The sequence below is a fragment of the Pan troglodytes genome, chromosome 3 (assembly GCF_028858775.2).
Source record: "Pan troglodytes isolate AG18354 chromosome 3, NHGRI_mPanTro3-v2.0_pri, whole genome shotgun sequence".
Lineage (NCBI taxonomy): Eukaryota > Metazoa > Chordata > Mammalia > Primates > Hominidae > Pan > Pan troglodytes.
In genome coordinates, this window is record NC_072401.2 from 4,792,419 (window position 1) to 4,811,604 (window position 19,186).

At 42.4% G+C, this 19,186-nt stretch overlaps 1 protein-coding gene across 8 annotated transcripts in view; it reads right to left on the reverse strand.

Annotated features, from left to right (window-relative positions):
* The window catches only part of STX18 (syntaxin 18), a 122,792-nt gene that overhangs the window by 48,085 nt on the left and 55,521 nt on the right, over positions 1 to 19,186 (reverse strand). For 6 of the 8 annotated variants that reach the window (XR_010156404.1, XM_063809327.1, XM_001154387.7 and 3 more), the window contains one exon: positions 3,931 to 3,998. The exons of the other annotated variants lie outside the window; for them this stretch is intronic. Coding sequence is in view for 3 of the 6 variants with exons in the window: in XM_001154387.7 (XP_001154387.2) it covers positions 3,931 to 3,998 (68 nt within the window). In the remaining 3 variants the exon portion in view is untranslated. The remainder of the gene's footprint in view (positions 1 to 3,930; positions 3,999 to 19,186) is intronic. 8 annotated transcript variants of the gene reach the window in all.

Genomic DNA, 19,186 nt, shown 5'->3' on the forward strand with positions numbered 1-19,186 from the left:
GAATAAACATTCAGGATGGAAAGATAAGGTGGGCATGGGGGGTGGGTGGGAGGGTAGCTAGGTAGGTAGATAGAACTTTTTTTCTAAGCAAAGTAGAGATAAAGAAAAGAAAAGGGCCTGAAACAGAGCCCCGGAGTTCTTATGGGACAGATGAAGGACAAAGAGGCAAAAATGAGTGGTGAGAGGAGCCAAAAAAATACTGTAATGGAAGTCAAGGGAACAGGAAATTTCAAGAAACTGATGATGGTCAACAGGATCAAAGGCTGTGGCAAAGTAGAAGAGCTGAGAAAAAACCATCAAGGCGCTTAACACCGTTCTCATTAGAGAAGGACACACTTCAAGTACAGTGACTTGCCATTTCACATTTGTCACTGGAATTAGACAGGCTAGCCTGAAAGTGCACTTTAAAACTTTTTATCCCTTTTTCTCTTTTCTCCCTAGTCTCAAGATGTAATCCTAAGGCTTACTGCAGAAACCCTTTTTTTCCCTCCTTAGTCTTAGAATACAGCCTTGAAACGTACTTTCTCTGAAACACCACGTCCCCTCCCTTTCTCACCATACATTCCCTTACACCATGCACATTTACCTAACTGTATGTATCTAATTATGTGCTTACCTGGAAGTTGCAGGGGCTAACTTGAAATAGACTGAGCACGGAGACCTAACTGCAAAATTCCAGAGATTACCTCAAGGCGGGTAGTCTACAACCCGGCCATTGCTGACATGTCGCCAGCCTGCGATGATAGCTACCAGAAAGAGACACACAGACCTAGTACGCAGCATCGCTCCTGCCTTCCCACTGCTTGCTCTGGAAATAAAGTCACCTTCCTTTCGTCCTTGTTATTGGCTTTGCAAGCGGTGAGCAGCCAAGCCTGTGCTCGGTTACATTATCATGGTTAAAACTGAAAAGCCTATTTACACCAAATGTTGGCAAGGATAGGGAGCAATTATAACTCGCATGCATTGCTACAAGGAGTGAAAAACCACTTTGGAAAATTGCTTGGTAGTTTATTTTAAGGCTAAGCATGCACCTACCATTTGTATGACCCACTAATTTCACCCCTAGGTATTTATTCAAAGGAAATAAATCAGTATGTCCACAAAGAGACTTGTAGAAGATGCTACTCACAAAGGCTTTATTCCTAATAGTCTCAAAGTGGAAACAGCCCAGTATTCTCTATTAGATAAATGGATAAGCAAACTATGGTAACGTCACACAATGGAATATTACAAATAATAAAGCAACAGAAAGGAACAAACTACTGGTATACACAACATGCAAGAACCTCAAAAACATGTGGAGTAAAAGAAGGTAGACACACCAGAGTGTGTACCATACAAGTCTATTTATATTCCCCTTGAGGAAAAGCCACTGGATTTGGTGATTAGGAAGTCACAGATGAGCATTAGGAGAAAAATTTCAGAAAAGTGAGGGAAACTGAGCCATATGGTTGGCGCAGAGTAAAAGGTGAGGAAGCAGAGGTCACGTCACCTGCAGTCTGTAGGCCAAGTCTAGCCTGCAGGCATGGCTCCCTATGGTCTGAGAACTAAGAATGGTTAAAGGTTTTTAAAGGTTGTAAAAAAAACAAAACAAAAAATATGTGACAGAAACCATATGTGGCCCACAGAACCTAAACTATACTACCTGGCTCTTATAGAAAGTTGGCTGATCCCTGATTAGACTTTCTCCCCATGTTTGGCACTGACGTGAAATGAAGCGACAGGGCCTGTGGCTTAAGGAGCAAGCAAGGTCAAATGTATAAACTAAAAGGAAGAAAAGAATCAGATGACCAAAAAATAGCTGGGAATCATGAATACAGTAGTACCTGAGAAGCGGTGTGAGTGATGAGATAAAGGATGTGCTTGTACCACTTAATGTATAAACTAAAGGGAAGAAAAGAGCCAGATGATGAAAACTGGCCAGGAATCATGAACACAGCGGTACCTGAGAGGCGGTGTGAGTGATGACATAAAGGATGCACTCACACCACTTCTCAGGTACTGCTGCATTCATGATTCCCAGCTATTTTTGGTCATCTGGCTCTTTTCTTCCCTTTAGTTTATACACAAGTAGGACAGTATCCTTAAAAACAAAGAGAGGGGTTTCTCTATGACAGGTGGAAAGAAGGTGATGAGGTGAGGAGGAAACTGAGAGATCCTATTAGAGGTTCCAAACTTTACCGAGGAGTAGGCTCTGATGCCACCTCAATGGGGCCTTCCTGACTACTCTGTGTAAGAATCACAAGCTTTCCCAGCACTCCCGATCCCTGTTACCTTGCTTCTACTCTTCCTTTTCTTTCCATAGGACCTATGACCTAATGTACTATACACGTAGTGCTTGTCGTTGCCAGCCCACGAGAATGCAAATGCCATGAGGGCAGGAATATTTGTATTTTATCCCCAGATGTGCCCTAAGCATCTAGAATTCAATAAACCTGTGACGAACCAGGAAGTTTAATCTGAAGTGAGGGGTCAGGCTGCAGCAGGGGATCTCAATGTCAGCACCTCCTCAGTTTTGGGCCGGGTAAGTCCCTGTTGTGGAGAGTTGTCCTCAGTTGTGCACATTCTTGGCCTCTACCCACTAAATGCTAGCAGTACTCCTCTTCCTAGTTGGGAAAAACAAAAATGTCTCCAGACATTGCCAAATGTCCCCTGGGGTGCAAAATCACCACAGTTGAGTGCTGCTGGGCTAGTCATGGACTTTAGGACTAGGAGGAAATCATTCATTCAACAAGTATTTACTGAGTGCCAAATATGGGTGAGGAACTATGGAAACACGATGGAAACCTGACAAGGTCCTTGACCTCATGACATGTACAGCCTGGCGACAAAGACAGATAATAAACTGTAACTATTAAATAATTACAAATTGTGTTTTGTTACTGAAGAAAATATACAGGGTGGAGAAACTAACAGAAGAGACCTACTTTATAAAGGGTAGTGAGAGAAGGCCTCTGGGAAGAGGGACTATTAAGTTGAGCCTTTAAGTTTGAAAAGGAAACCACCATGGGAAGAGGAGGAACAGCATAGGCCTGGGCCCTGCACCAGGGAAGGGCATGGCACCTTTAAGGAAGGCTGGCATGGCTGGAGCACCGTCGTGGGAAGGCGGTGTTTGAAATAAGGCCAGGGGCTAGATCAGGAGTGGGGAGACCGCAGTGTAGAGGCTGGTATTAATGCTAATTCCAATGCAGTATTCATGGTGGGTTTACTCAGGTGGTGACATAATCCAATTAAAGTTTAAAAAAGACTCTGGCTACTGAGTAGAAACTAGACCTAGCCACCAGAAGGAATGTCAACATGAGTAACATTAGGGGATGAACAGAAGGATTCAGCAAAAGTGCCCTAAGAAATGAAGGCTATGCCAAAGTGGGTGTGTAGCTGCCTCTAGCAGGTGTCAAAAGCTTGGGAGAAGGACAAAAGAAGAAAATGGCCATCAGGACTCAGGACTGGGAATTGGCGAGGGAGGCATGATCCAGCGACATGAGGGTAAGGACTGAAATGTGCTCATGAGAACGTCACCAAAACAGCAAAACTGGTGTCACAGACTGGGACCGCAAGAGATGGGCAAAAATAGCTTAGCAGAGGCTTGAAAACTTTGTTCTTCCACAGGTTGAAGGCATACAAATACATGTGTCCCTAACTTCAAATACAGCTCTGTAAGTACTCATGGAGTGTCATTTGACAGGAGATAATGGTACATAGAGAGATACAAATAGACTGGAAGATATTGCTGTTGTGATTTCATGACTTTGAGGACATGGAGTACAGCAGAGCCTTTTGCTTTGAGGAGATTTTTCCACTGCCAAACTGGTCTTCCTCATTACAACTCTGAGTTATTAAGAAAAAGGTGAGGGCAAAAAGTGCAAAAGAAATATAGGTGTAGAAAAGAACACAGTCACCCAAGTCCTGGTAAAAAAAATATGTACTTACCTATAAGCATTAATATAATCTTTCCTGTGTTCCAGAAGAAAATCTCTCAGTTTGCCAATGTGAGAAATCTAAAATTAAAAAAGAAAGCCAGCAGTTTATATAGATATGTTACACTCATGTAATGAATTTTAAATTAATAGAGAATAAAATGCAAATTGCAGAAAGATTCTGAAGCTACAAACTGAGCACCGTCGGTTTTGGACTCTTGTACAGTCACAAATTAGTTACCATTCCTGGGCCTCAGTCTCTCATCGATGGTTCCTTCTACCTCTAATTATTAGGACCTATGACACTATGAGTAGGTGATTTCTAGGTAAGTTAAAGATGAAATGAGATAATGCACGTCTAGTAATTACATAGCATGTGTTCAATAAGGTTAATTCCTTTTCTTTTCTTATAGCTAAAATTGCACAGCAAGTATTCCTTCTTCCAAGTGTTCTAAGGGACAGTTCTAAAGCTGAAGCTGTTGGGTTTGTAAATAGGGCCCATGCAGAGCAGCAGAGTTAAAGCAAAGATTCAGGGGTAACAATTTATCCCCACATAGCAAATCTCTGTCTTTCCTATGGGCTATTTCCATGGATGAAGAAAAAGAACTCAAAGGTACAGGTACAAAGCACTGTGTTTGTGATGGCTGTTTCTAGTATAATAAAAACCTATTCTAAAGCACCTACTACATGCCAGGTACTGTGCATGGAACTAGCAATTTACAAATAAATAAAAAGTGGTGGGAAGAACGCTCAGACCACAGTCAATAGGGACAAACGTGTTTCCAGAGGGAGAATGATCACTAGCCAGTGGCCTGCTGGTCCTCTGACGACGTCTTACTCCAGCTTCCGACTCACACACTTTGCACTCGTTCCAAACACACGTGGCCCCAGCCTTGCAAGGTCTGCGGAACTTTCATCTCTTCCATGGAAGTTTTTCTGTCAAGGCCAACCCAGGCTAATTTTCACTTTGCTCTGATCTTAAAAGGACTTCTGCACACCACACTCTTGGCACTCAATTATTCATGGCCATGTACTCTGACCTAACTTTTATATACACACTTCTTTGTCAGTGGCAGAACTATGCAAGGAGGGGCTGCCCAGCTTTCCCTACAGTTGTAAGCACAACAAGAAGCACAGAGGTGATCAATAAACACTGTGGAATGAGTATATGCCTAAATACAAAATAGCATTGATCACAAAAGAAACATCCATGGTTTGTCTGGAGATATGTCAGTTTGGGTTCAGCTAAATTTCCCACATAGTCTAGACTCTTATTATAAATGTGATTCAGAAAAACACCCTAAGGCATTGTAAGTAAACAAATCAAAGAAAAAGAATTAAGTATGGTCACAATATTCATTTATTTCACAGATAGCAAATCAGGACTGAGAGACTGTCCACCATCCCTGACACTGCTCAACACTTTCACGTACATGGCCTATTTCTCTTCCCAACAACCCTGCTGTGCTATGATTCTTACTGTTCTCATTAACCAGTTTGGGAAAAGCTAAGTGACTTGTCCAAGGTTACACATTTAGTATGTGAGCTTGGTTTCAAAAGCTCAGGACTGAGTCCAAATTCAGCGTGTTTCCCAGTGCACCACCACGCCTGCTTGCCTTACAATCCTGTTCCTGCTTTCCACTTAGGCTGCATCAGGAAATCTGACTTTTTTTTTTTTTTTTTTTTTTGAGATGGAGTCTTGCTCTGTCACCAGGGCTGGAGTGCAGTGGTGCCATCTCGGCTCAGTGCAAGCTCCACCTCCCAAGTTCACGTCATTCTCCTGCCTCAGCCTCCGGAGTAGCTGGGACTACGGGCACCCGCCACCACACCCGGCTAATTTTTTTGTATTTTTAATAGAGACGGGGTTTCACCATGTTAGCCAGGATGCTCCCGATCTCCGGACCTCGCGATCCGCCCGCCTCGGCCTCCCAAAGTGCTGGCATTATAGGCGTGAGCCACCGCGCCCGGTCGGAAATCTGACTTTTAAGTCTGTTGGGAAAAAAATTAAGAGATACGCAAGCAAGGGGTTCATTCCATCACATACAAGATTTGACCAAGCTACTCCTCTGTTTCAAAACCTTCAATGGTTTCCATCTCCTTACCTCCTTCCCCTGCCTACCAGGGGTCAAACACTCAACTACTTCCAGGGGCCATGTGAACAGCATAAATGAGCAAAGCAAGGGAAATGCGTGGGTAGAATACATTCGACAGTGGTGAATTCTGGTTTCAAAATACACTGCAGTTAAAGGAAGCAGCTCTGCATGCTGATTTGCCAAAGGGAAGCCAATGAGTCATCTCAGTGTCTAAACAACGGGAAAAAGTCCAAACTCCCAAATGCAGCACTCAAGGCCCTTCACAACTCAGCGCTGAAAGTCCCTGCAGCACACCCCGCACCATTCCAGCCTCCATCCCGCACCACTCCAGCCTCCAAGTCCCAGGCCTTCCCCTCACTTGCATACTCATATGGTTCGCCCTTTCCCTGGAACGCCCTACCCATCATTCTCTCCCAGGCAAATTCTTCCTCCTCATTCAAGATTCTCTTTTCCTCCTCATACTCACCCTACACTCCCAGCTGCAGTCAGATCCCATTCCCGCACAAAACGCTACATGTGCATCTATTTCAGCACCTGTTCCTTCATGATAACAATGACTAGTTCATAAACTGATTTCCCTTCACCAGACTGCAAGCTCTGAGAGGGCAGAGAGTCCTCTCTCTTTCCCCAGAGCTTGTCAGGCACAGTTCCTGGCACAAAGCAGACCCTCAGAAACTTTTACTAAATATTGAATAAATAGTGGGTACTGAATAATCCCAGAAGGATTATACCTGCTACCGTAGGCAGAATAATGGTTTTCCAGCTTCCCCAGGCCCATCCCCCTGTAAGATGTCCAACTCCTAATCGCCAGAACCTGTGACTATATGGTGTTACATGACAACAGGGCATTAATGCAGCACATGAGTTAAGGTAGCTGATCAGCTGACCTTAAAGTAGAGAGATTATCCTGAATTATCTGGGTAGGCTCAATCACAAGGGTCGGTAAATGTGGAAGTGGGAGGCAGAAGGGAGAGTGAGAGTAATGCAATGTGAGAAAGACTCATTCCAATGTTGCTGGTTTTGAAGACGGGGAAAGGAAGCCAAAGAATGTGGGCAGCCTCTAGAAGCTGGAAAGGGCAGGGCAATGGGCCTTCCTTAGAGCCTCCAGAAAAGAACACGGTCCTGCCAACACCTTGATTTTAGCTCAGGGAGTCCCATTTTGGACACCTGACTTATAGAACTATAAGATAATAAATCTGTGTTGTTGTAAGCCACAAGTTTGACGTAATTGGTTACAGCAGCAATGAGAAACTAATACACCTACTAAGAGCCTTACTATCCACAACAGGTGTTTTTTTAGAAGCCATAAAGTTTTCCATACAAAGTTTTGAAAAGTCCAGAGGAATCTACTGTACAGGTTACATCCAGCTGCCCACCCCTACTTTTAGTTAGTTCTATTCTACAAGGGAGGGATGGTGCCTAGGGATGAATGCCAGCAGCAAGCAAGCTCCACAGAGGCCCACAAGCACATAATTATTATACAAGAGGTTGCAGTTAGTCTAACAAATGGGATCCCAACTTCATATGCTCTGTAATGGGAAATTTCTATGAAACGAGGTTATTAAAACAGACTGCAGGTGGTTCAGGATTAAACAGAATTCTCGATAAGAGGTGTGTTAAGTAATTACTGACTAAATAACATCAGTATAATAACTCAATACTTAACAGGAACACAATGTATGATATTTTAAATGCTGAGAATGAAAAAATAAAGGAACATTAAAATTTCTTTAGAAATTTGAGAGCTCTGAATTTTCTATTAATTTCTTTAAAAAAAAAAACAAAAAAAAAAAACATGACAAATCAACAACAAAGAAAAAAGTTCAACAGATCTTTGATTTATCTACATAGGCATACCTAAGTCCCCAAATAGCATAATACAATTATCTCTGCAGAGAATGATTTGACTGTTTAATCACATGACTACCATTAACTTTATAAAGACTCTTGGCCAAGCTTAATCTATTTACTGTTAGGCTCAGTCCTATTTTTCAGAATAAACTGGCAAAGACCGCGTATTATAGCGCATACAATTCTGATGTGCTCATTACATTTTCACATTTTTAGAGAGGTTAAGTAGTTGTATGCTTTGGATTTTTCTTTTTTGTAGATATGGGGTCTTGCTATGTTGCCCAGGCTGGTCTCAAATTCCTGGGCTCAAGTGATCCTCCCCCCTTGGCCTCCCAAAGTGCTGGGATTACAGGCATAAGCCACCATATCCGGCCTATGTTTTGGACTTTAAATGTTTCCACATGCAGTGCTAATTTTGGAAGAGTCACTTAATATGATAAAGTAGGAATAAGTATATACATAAAGAGAATGCCTCTTACTTGAGGTGTGTTCAGAAGGTGCAGCATCACCATGTAAAATCTACTAAGATTGGGCAACCTAACAGCTTCACAAGATCATCTGTCCTCACAAGTGAACAGTCTTCCATCAGACTGATGGTCTACCATGGAAAAGAGTTTTCATCAGTGAGCTACGGTTTGATTACACCGCCATATTAAATATGTCTCCATCAGAGAGGAAGGGTATGGACAAAGAATAGAGAATTCTGTATTTCTAACATAAAGTGTAGTTTAAAACAAGAATTGAACTGTAGATAAAAGAAAAAGGAAAGGAATGTAATATTTATTTAATGTCTCCTCTATACTAGTTACTGTAAATGAGTTATTTCACTTAACTCTGATAACCTGTGGAAATAGATATTCTTAGTGGAAAGAAACCAAAGCTCAAGACTGACTGAGCTGGAACTAGAACCCTTAATCATTACGGGGAACTAGCATGGGCTCCCTCAGTACTGTTAAATTAATAAATATGTTGGTGTTTTTTAGTTTTATTTGATGTTAAAGTCGTTTTAATGTCCACTGTATATTGTTATTTCACTAAAGAATCTCCTACTTAATATTTAGTGATATTAAGGAATAATAAATTTCATTTAGGTGTCATAATGATATTATGTATTAGGATTATGTTTTCATTTATCTTTCTGTTTTTAGAATCCTTATATTTTATACACGGAACAACTTACAAGTAAAATTATACAATGCCCAGGATTTGCTTCACAATAAGACAGGGGGAGGTAACAGATGCAACAGGATGAGTCCTGAGTTGCTCAAGGCTGAAGGTGAGTACATGCTTATATGGGGGGTTCCTTGTGCTATTCCACTTTAGTATATATTTGAAATTTTCCATAATAACATGTTATTTTAAAAAATCTCGGGGCTTGGGCAGTGGCTTAAGCCTGTAATCCCAGCACTTTGGGAGGCTGAGGCAGGCGGGTCACCTGAGGTCAGGAGTTCAAGACCAGACTGCCCAACATGGCGAAACCCCGTCTCTATTAAAAATACAATTAAAAAAAAACAAAAAACCAAAACAACAAAACAAAACAAAACAAAAAAACTAGCCGGTGACGCACATGCCTGTAATCCCAGCTACTCGGGAGGCTGAGGCAGCAAAATCACTTGAACCTTGGAGGTGGAGGTTGTAGTGAGCCGAGATCGCGCCACTGCACTCCAGCCTGGTGACAGAGCGAGACTCGGTCTCAAAACAAAACAAAACGAAACAAAACAAACTCATGTAGTACTTTCTTCTTTTAACATTTTTAGTCATTTTGAGGTAGAGATTTTCTGCTACCAAACTAGGAACAACCCTTACTTAGTAACAACTAAATCCCAACAATCTCTGGCTACTTTATTTCTAAGTACTTGCAATCTTTGCTTAAATTCCATGTAACAGGATCAATGCCACCAAAAAACAACAACAAAACTTTCACTGGGACCTCACTCCCAGTCAGGCGGAAGTCCAAAAAAGCTCTGTGTGCGCTACTCACCCACTTCTCCCAGCAATGCCCAGGAGCAGTGACAGCATCATGGCTGCCCCATGGATGAGAAAACTGAGTCAGAGAGAGGATAAGGAATTTCCTCAGGGACATGTGGGTTGAAGCCTGGATCCAATCCAGCCAGTCTAAGTACCAGTCTTGAGTTCTTAACTGCCAAATTTACACAGAATCCTGGCAAGTCACAACTACAGTTTTCCAGTGCTATATTTGCAAGGAAACACCTGGGAACTGAGAAAAAGCCTCCATGTGGGCAATATCAACATCAACCTGCTCTTTTCTTTTTGTACTACATCTCTATTCAACATGCAGTACACGCTTGATTTTACCCAATCGTGATCGCTACTTACAGAGCACCCGCCACGTGTGTGCCAGGTAGTGCATAAACTGCTTGACGTGTGCTCTGTGGTTTCCACCCCTCCATAACGATCGTACGAATTAGACATTACCTCCTCCTGCCCCACCTAGTAAACATGGAAACAAACCTAAGCAAGGACACAAGGCTAATAAACGGAAGAATTGGCATTGATCACAGATCTGTATGACTCACAGTGTTCATGTTATGTTTAGCTTAGTTAGGTCTGAATTTTTCTTCATAGAAAGAAACTGAGCTTCATGAGAGTATTTGTATATGTTGATTTTTTAACAAATTAACTACACTGGATACAGAAAGATCGGCAAAAAAAAAAACGTTTTCACTGATTGACATTTGTCTCCTCTGAAGTTGGCTACTACTGTTCCTTGTGTTTTACGACATGGGGGGCTTTGGATTGGCAAGCCCATAGGGGTATTGAGAAGAAGGTTCACAAATACAGCAAGGAAAAAGAATGGTCAGAAAGACTGGCAGTACAACGGTGACCAGTGCATTTTGAGTATCTATCATCAAGCCACCTGAAAACATGGTTTAAACAAGTAATGAAAGCAACATCCAGGATTGTTCATTCTCCCGTTTGAGTTAATCTATATTCAGTTTTTAGCTTAGAATAGGGTAGAGGGCAGAGGAGAAATTCTGGGCAAAAGACTCTGTGGGGGGCCTGGATGAATCAGGGTGGACAAAAGAAAGATGGGCATGAAATCCAGGGAGTTGGCCAAGGTGCCTGGGTTCTACTCCCTGCTTTGCCACTTACTGTGAAGGGATTCCTTATTCCCCACTGCCATGCATCGTGTGGAGGGACTTCAGCTGGACCAGTCTTCCTGGCCTATCTCCCAACCTTTACTCACTCTTCTTAGAGGGAAGAGGAGAGAGCTGTGTTCAGATTTCGAGAAGGGAGAGCATGCTGCCCTGTCCTCTCCTCTTTTCAGATCGACCAGCCAGCAGAGAGGGTATATTCTGGCCCATGCCCCACTCGTATTGGGCCATAACTCTAAAGTCAGGTTCTCCACTTGGCTTTTTCTTCCTGACTCCTGTATTTTTCTTTCAGGTAGTTCCACTGGACTGGGAAGAAAGGGATATATTTTACAAGCTCCACTCAACTTTTAACCTTTGCCAGCTGAAATTTTGAGCAAGTTGCTTAATCTCCGTGGGCTTCACTACAAAAGGGAACTGGGTAAAAACTATTTTTAAAAAATAGTAGTGGTACAAGTTAATAGTCAATTTTTATTGAGTACTACATACTATACCAATCTAAATGCTATGCATCCGATTTGCTTCTCCTAACAATCCTTTAGGGTAGGTATCATTATTACCCTTTTGCAGATGAGAAGACAGTAAACTAACACATCCTGTATAAATGGTTTGAAATAAATACAAAAATAGATTTTTGTTTGGTATGTCTCAAACCGAGTGCCTGTGTGCTTTTAGCTTCTGCAAGTCTACCCACAAAGATGACTCTGCTGTCCCATCTGAGTACAATTAAGTCACTGCAGGTCACATTTACCAGACCTGTAGAAGGGACATAGTGAGATCTAACTTGTTCAGGTGAAAGGCACTGTCTATAGCTATGGGCCAGCACAGAACTAACAGCCACAATCCAGGATCAGCCAGGCTCTGGCTCCTTCATTAGGCTAATACTTAACCAAACAAGTTATTTAAACTCCATTCTAAAACTACAGGCATTCATCTGACTCATCCCATTCTTTCTCCAAAGATAAATCAAGTTTACTTTTTAACTAGCTATATTTTAATGACGCTAATTTCCTAGATCATCAAGACATTGAAATTCTCCATAAAACCCATCTACCATAAAACCAAATTAATTATAAAACAGCAGTATGGTCCCTACATGAGATGCATTTGACAGGGGGAAAAAAAAGACTCTCTTACATTATCTGCTCTTATACACATAAAGGTTTTACTAGGAAACACCAAACAAAACAACACAGCATCCCAATAGGCAAACAGGTCTCCTGTGAGAGCTGGTCCTATCAGTGGATCTACACAGTTGACATGGACTCAACACCAGGAACTATTAACATGGATGAAAGTCCCATAAGCATATTACCTAGTGGGGAAAAACTGAGACAAAACAGAGGTTGCCCAAAGCATGTATGGTGTGACCCATATGCGTGAAACATAGGAAATGCACACCTAGAGCTGTATACATACATAGAGGGGAATCTAAAAGACTGCTCATCAAGGTATCAATGATTGTAGGTGGTAAGATTTGGAGACTGCTTTCTTCTTCATACTTTTTGCACTTTAAAATTTTTCTACAGTTACTACGTAAAATCCTTATAATCAGATAAAACATGTTATTAAACAATCAAAAAGGGTGAATCTTCCCACATACTTCCTTGACTAAAACTGTACATTACCTTCCCCTTTAACCCAGGATAAGCCCACATCCTCATGCCCAAGGCCCGCCAGTGCCCTACGCTCTGCTGCTGTCTCCAGACGCAAAGCCCTCCCTGCTTCCCAATCCTGTCTTCTGACTCACTCCTATGCGTGAGGCTCTGCTCAGGTGTTACACCTCCTAAAGGCTTCCCTGCTATCTCCAGGCCAGGTTAAGGATCCATCTTGCAAATATATCCCTTGCAGAGATGTCACCATCTTGTGAGTTTTTGAATTGTTTTCATGTCTCCCTGACATAAGCTGCTGAGGCATCTGCCTAGCCCAAAGTGGCTCCTCAATAATTATTTAATGCTCCACATGGGATTTTCTTTTTTTAAAAAACTTTTTGAATTGATTTTCTATCCCCTTCAAGAATCAGTAATAGGGTAAAATAAACTCCAAACATACTAAGGCAGCCACATACTTCCCATTATCCACTAGATGGCAACACAAGTATTAGAGCAGCAGTAATAACAGGACCTCTCAAAAACAGCACAATTTTTTCCCAAGGACTTTAAAAATTTCTCTGATTCTTTTGATCTGGAATCAAAGGATTAATAAAGGTTCACCATTCTGTGCAGGAGGAAGCTGAAATGAGATTGTTTTTAAGCATACATATGCACTACGGATGAGTTGAGTCCAGGAATATTCTGAAACACTGCACTCTAGGCAGATTCCACACAAAGGGAGCTCTGGGAGCATGGCTGCCAGCTGCCATCCCAGGCGGCAGGCCCAGCTTTGTTTTTATGTGTCACCCACAGAACAGCCTTGCTAGCTGTTCCTTCGTGGGTGTTTTGTGAATTACCCAAAGCACGATATACTGTACAACAAAAACCCTGGTACAAAATGATGGGATTCTTCTCAAAGAGCGACCGCATTCTGACTGTGGGGAGAGTTCAAAGCAGTCGGCAAGTGTCCTTTGCTGATCACAGCAGTGGTTTGACTTGCAAACCCCCTCACCCTTCCCAGGATGATAGAAATTCTGTTCTGCTGGCACTCACAACACTTCCAACAAAGACCTGATTGATTATGGAACACTAAGTACTGATTTGCATAATTTGCCTCTGCAAGAAACAAGCATTGTTCAAGATTAAAGAGACTCCAGTAGGTCCCTCTGGCATATTGTAAAAAGTTCCCTGTAACACAAAATCATTATTTTTTTTTCATTCAATCAGTGGACACAGCTTGCTGTTCAGTTAGTATGCAGCCAAAGGCACAGCCAGAAAAACCACTGCTGTATGTTTGCCAACTATTGACAAGTTAAAGTGATTTTTCACAAGGATCATGTACCCAAGTTTAATTTGGAGCCCATTGACTAAATTCCGAGTCTAACTCCTTTCACTCTTAATTGAAAAATGCATCAATAGCAATTACTAAGTCAGAGCTAAAAGTTCAGAACTAACACACCTCTGGAGCATGTTGACCTGCTGATGTCACAGTGGGGACTGTCTGAGTCCTATCCCTGTGCAAAAGAAGCTCCCCAGTGACCAATCACCCACAAAAGAGGCTAGCACAGCCACAGATATTCCACTGTGCTCAGGACCACAGCAGCAAGTTTGTTGAGGGAATACATAAAGGAACTGTTCCTTTCTCGCTTTCTTCTTTTCTTTCAGCAGTTGTTGAGTAAGCAACTCCTGTCACTTTCCCCCAATTCCCACTGAGGGGGACACTCTTCACCAGGCCTCACCAAACTCGGATGGCTCTCCTCCCTGCTCCTGCCTCCTCCTTCCTTGTCCCCTCCTGAAGCACTAGCCTCCCTCGGGTTCCAGAACACCACTGTCTCTAGGCTCTTTTCTAAAACCTATAACTCCTTTTCTTCACCTTCATTCATTCCCTCTCTGCCTTTGTTAATCTCTGAAACTTCTTGTAAGTTCAGCCCTTGGCTCTTTCTTTACATGTTCTTGCTAAGCTCACTCATTCCAATCCATAGCTTTATTTACTGTCTACATGAATTGTCCACCCAGCCGCTGCCTCCCTCCTGTGTTCAAGCTGAGTGTATCCAAATGCTTTTTAGATACTGCCACTGTGTGTCCCACTGACGCCTCAAAAGCAATATGTCCCAACGGTATCCTCATGCAGCCACTCACACCCTCTGGCTTACTCCTAGTCCCTCCTGTTCTGACGGCCCCAAAGAGAAAGTCTTCATCCTTTCTAGATTCCAAGTTAGAACACCTTGGCCATTTTACACTCTTCTCTCTTTTTCGCCCTACAAATGAAATTGGTCAGTCAGTCCCATCCACTCACCTTGTTAAACATTGGCTAAAGGAGCCAGCTCCATCTACCAGCTTCTGTTCCTGCACTTCCTGCAACCACCTGCGTGCCAGACCACAGAGCCTTTTCCTTAAGCAAGCCTGCTCTTCTCTGCCCTGCACTCTGGCACCTGCTTCTCTCTGCCCAGAATGTCTTCATTCCCATCACTCAACTTCTACTCAAAATTGCGGGCCCAAGGAGGCTTTAAAATATAGTATTCTGGGTTCACTTTCCACCTTCCTTGAGGCAAGCTGTAAGTGATAAATGTTAGCTGAATATATCAAGTTCTTTATTCCATCAGTCTGGAAATCTTACCAGAAAAAATAAGTAAGGCCATCTTAACCTAGGAAAAGTATAATCAATAGCTAAATAACCTATTGCTAAGAACCAATACTAATCTTACGGGACTGCGGCTTCCAGAATTCAGCATATGTCTTTTTAGAGACAGAAGGAGAGAAAACATGTGCACAAAAGAGGAGACTGACTTTTCTAGACCCAACCTTCTTACTGCAGAGAGTCTCAAGTAACAGACAATGAGGCTGGTTAACAGGGGGGCATCGGTGGTTAACACTAGGTAGGTGGATTTAGCAGTCTAATTTCTCATATTAGCAACTAACTTTCTAACAACCTGGAACGTATAGCTTCCTTTCTAATATTAAGCCCCTATCATCTTTAAAGAAACCCAGAAATTAAAAAAACAAAAACCTAGAATCTTAGTGTTGATGACACAAAGAATTCATGATTTAATTTCAAAAGTTGAGTGGCACCTTATAATGCTTAAGATTCCCATTAAACTCAATGCAACTTCCATTTTAAAAGACTTCTAGGACTCTTACACCCATAGAAAAAAACAAATGTTTATTATGTACTCAACTCTTCCTCCTCACTCCTTCTTCCAGCCCCAACTTACTAACTTCAATCTAATTAAACATCTTCATTCCCATTCTTCTAGTTCCCCAAACTACAATTATTTGGCATTACTGAACACATTCCCACTATTTCTGAAGCTCTGTCCACTCCCGGTTTACCTGACCTTACTATTAGCCTAGAACAGGCTAGATGACACACAGAGCAGTGACTACCTCCCTGCTTGGATGGTTAAGACTAGCAAGGATCTAGAAGACACCTGCTTTGCCAAAAGAGCAGCATGACAGGGCACCCACTGCCTCTCCCTGGCCATCCATTTCACCTCAGACAGTAAAAAGTTCTTTCTTACTCTGAATCGAGGTCAGCTACTGTGATCTACTCCACCTGAGTCTTCTCTCTTCTCCAAGCTAATCATTCCCAATCCTCTCAGAAATTTTTTTTTTTCCTTTTTGAGACAGAGTGTCGCTCCTGTTGCCCAGGCTGGAGTGCAGTGGCGTGATCTCAGCTCACTGCAACCTCCACCTCCCAGGTTCAAGTGATTCTCCTGCCTCAGCCTCCCGAGTAGCTGGGACTACAGGTGCGTGCCACCATGCCCGGCTAATTTTTTTGTATTTTTAGTAGAGATGGGGTTTCACCATGTTAGCCAGGATGGTCTTGATCTCCTGACCTCGTGATCCGCCCACCTTGGCCTCCCAAAGTGCTGGGATTACAGGTGTGAGCCACCGTGCCCGGCCCCTTCCTCTCAGGAATTTTTTATATGAAATACATCTGTGGCTTCTGGCCATACTTACTACCTCTGAATATAGTTCATGGGCCTCCCAAATAAAATAACAGTTTCCAGAATAGAATCAATACTCTCTGTGTCAGCAGGAAGTGCAGAGGAAAACAGAACCATTGCTTCCCTTGTTCCAGACTCTGGGCTTCTAGTAATGCCACTTAAGGGCATGCTCACTTTCATGTCACTGAGTCGAGCTGAATTTACATCGACTAAAATGACTTTTTCCATGAGTGCTGCTGATAAACTAGGTCTTCATTATATGCACATTTTTCCTGGCCTCCTGTTATTTGCAATTCTGATCATTATGGCATTAAAGACATCTATAACGAAAAATCATCATTCAAAAAATGAGATGAAAATGGGATATAAAAAGTAGCAAAGAACCAGAGACCCCTCCCTGTAGACAGCCAGCTCAACTAGTCATGAACACCCTAAGGGTCTATTTTAAAAACATTTCCTCCACAAAAACATCACGGAGAGGCTTTGCTAACTACTGCCGTCTAAAAACAAATATTCTCCTCCCTTACCTGCCTAACAACCCAATCCAAAACTACACAATAGGCTGGAAAGACATGGCTCAGGCTTCTGAATCCCTGCCGGTTAATAATGACTACTTTCTTTTCTGTGTGCTTGGAAAACTTTCTTTCATTTGTTCACTTGACAAATATGTAAGACCCAGCATGGGCCAGGCACATTAAGGAAGGAGGTAATAAAGAGGAAGGGAGGAGGGAGAACAGAACAAGAAGTTCCAACCCAAGCATCCGACCCAACTTCGCACTGCTTTGCGTTTCAATCCAAACCCCATCTGGTCTGGAGGCTGTGTGTGGAGAGTGTGCATGCATGCTGCATTCTTCTGAGTCTCCATACTGCAAAGGATGAAACCAGGTAAAACAGACCTGGGTTCAGATCCCAGCTCTGCCACTTACTAGTGACATGGCTTTGTGTCACTTAACCTCTTCCAGCCTTCATCTCTGAGGTATAAACTTGAGACAATAATAATGCTGAAGGTGACTACAGGTCACTGATGAAAATAATGTCTGTGAAGAGTCTGACACTGTGTCTGGCACACAGTAGGTGCTCAACTACTCTAAGTTTTCTTCTTCATTTCATCACTATTTCAGTCTCACCCATAGGGCAAGGTGAACTTTAGTGCATAAGGTGAAAAGCATACACAATTCAAATGACAATTTTAAAAGGCCACAAGGCCACTCTGGACTTCAACACATTCTTGCAATGGGTTCAAACCAGCCAGTGCCCCCAGCCCAGTGTTGGAAAAGACTGCCATTTCTTCAGTTGTGAATCAAAGGAAGTGGCTGGTTTGAGTTTAGGAGACATGATGGCAGTGAAAATGCTAGACTCGCAGGCAGTAAGCAAGATACTCTTAGTAGAAGAGGCCCTAGGGAACAAAACCAATGATGGGAACGGCAGATTCGCAAGCCCCATCTCGCCCTCACCCCAGAGCTCACACACGCTGGGTGGACGGCAGGCACTGCTGAAACAGGCATTTCTTTTCTGCCAAGCACACATAGATAACCTCCTACCATTAGGTTTCTGTGGGATGCACCTACAGCGTGCAGCCTGTCCCTGCCCTGCCCCCTATGCGCTCTCCTCCATATCTTTTCTCCTGCTCCCAAAGCTCTCCTTTTTCTCGATGCTACTGGTACTTTCCTGCACAGAACAGTCTTTGACTCACCACACACTTTTTCTGGGATCACTGCTTATACTAGAATTCCATGAGCAGCCTATATCCTTTGCTCTCTTAGAAGTACGAGTGGTGGATGGTCAGCACGCAGGCAGAGGGCGGGGACAGCGCCTCCAGGCACATGGTAACTCCCAGCTGGTTCTCTGACTTTGGAGTCACCGGGTGATGTGCAATTCCTCACTTGTGTGATTTGAAGGTTGCACGGAAAGAACCCCCAAATGCTTTCCAGCTCAGAAATTCCAAGATAATTTTTGGGTGTTCAATCAATTTGAAAGCTCCTACCACCAACCCCGTCAGTTTCTTTCTACTTTTATGCTTTCCAAAGCTTCCAAAATCATTCTAAGGCTCCAGGTACATTTGGGATTCTAGTTACTGAGGTTATCAGACTTAGGGCAATTCAGCTGCAGAACTTTGGAAAGTCTGCTCATAAGAAATTAGAAATGTCATTCACATGTCAATAAGATGGAGGTAAAATAGACAAGAAAAGAATTACCTTGACAATTCATAACAGACAACGAATGTGGATACATTATAAATGTTTTTGAGTGAATATGCAACAAAAATGATCACCGCAAACACTATTATAGTACTTACTATATGCCAAGAAGAATTGTAAGGGCTTTTTACAGATTATTGCATTTAATCCTCATTATAAACTTAGGAGGCAGGTACCCCTAGCATTCCTCTTTTACAGAGAAGAGAGGCCAAGTTAACTGGCTTGAGGACTCATTAGGAAGTATCGGAGCTGTATTTGAAATTAGGTCTACTCCATAGGCTGTATTCTTAACTTTTCCTTGCTCTTAAAATTCTTCAGAACCTTGAGAAGAGGGGCGAGAGGAAAAAACATTTTACTCATATTTGAGTTCCTCAAAATATCAACTCTATCTTTAAAATTATTTACATATCTTCAAAAACAAATAGTGCAAAATTCATATTTGAGTTTCACTTTCTAAGAGGGGACTATATTTTAA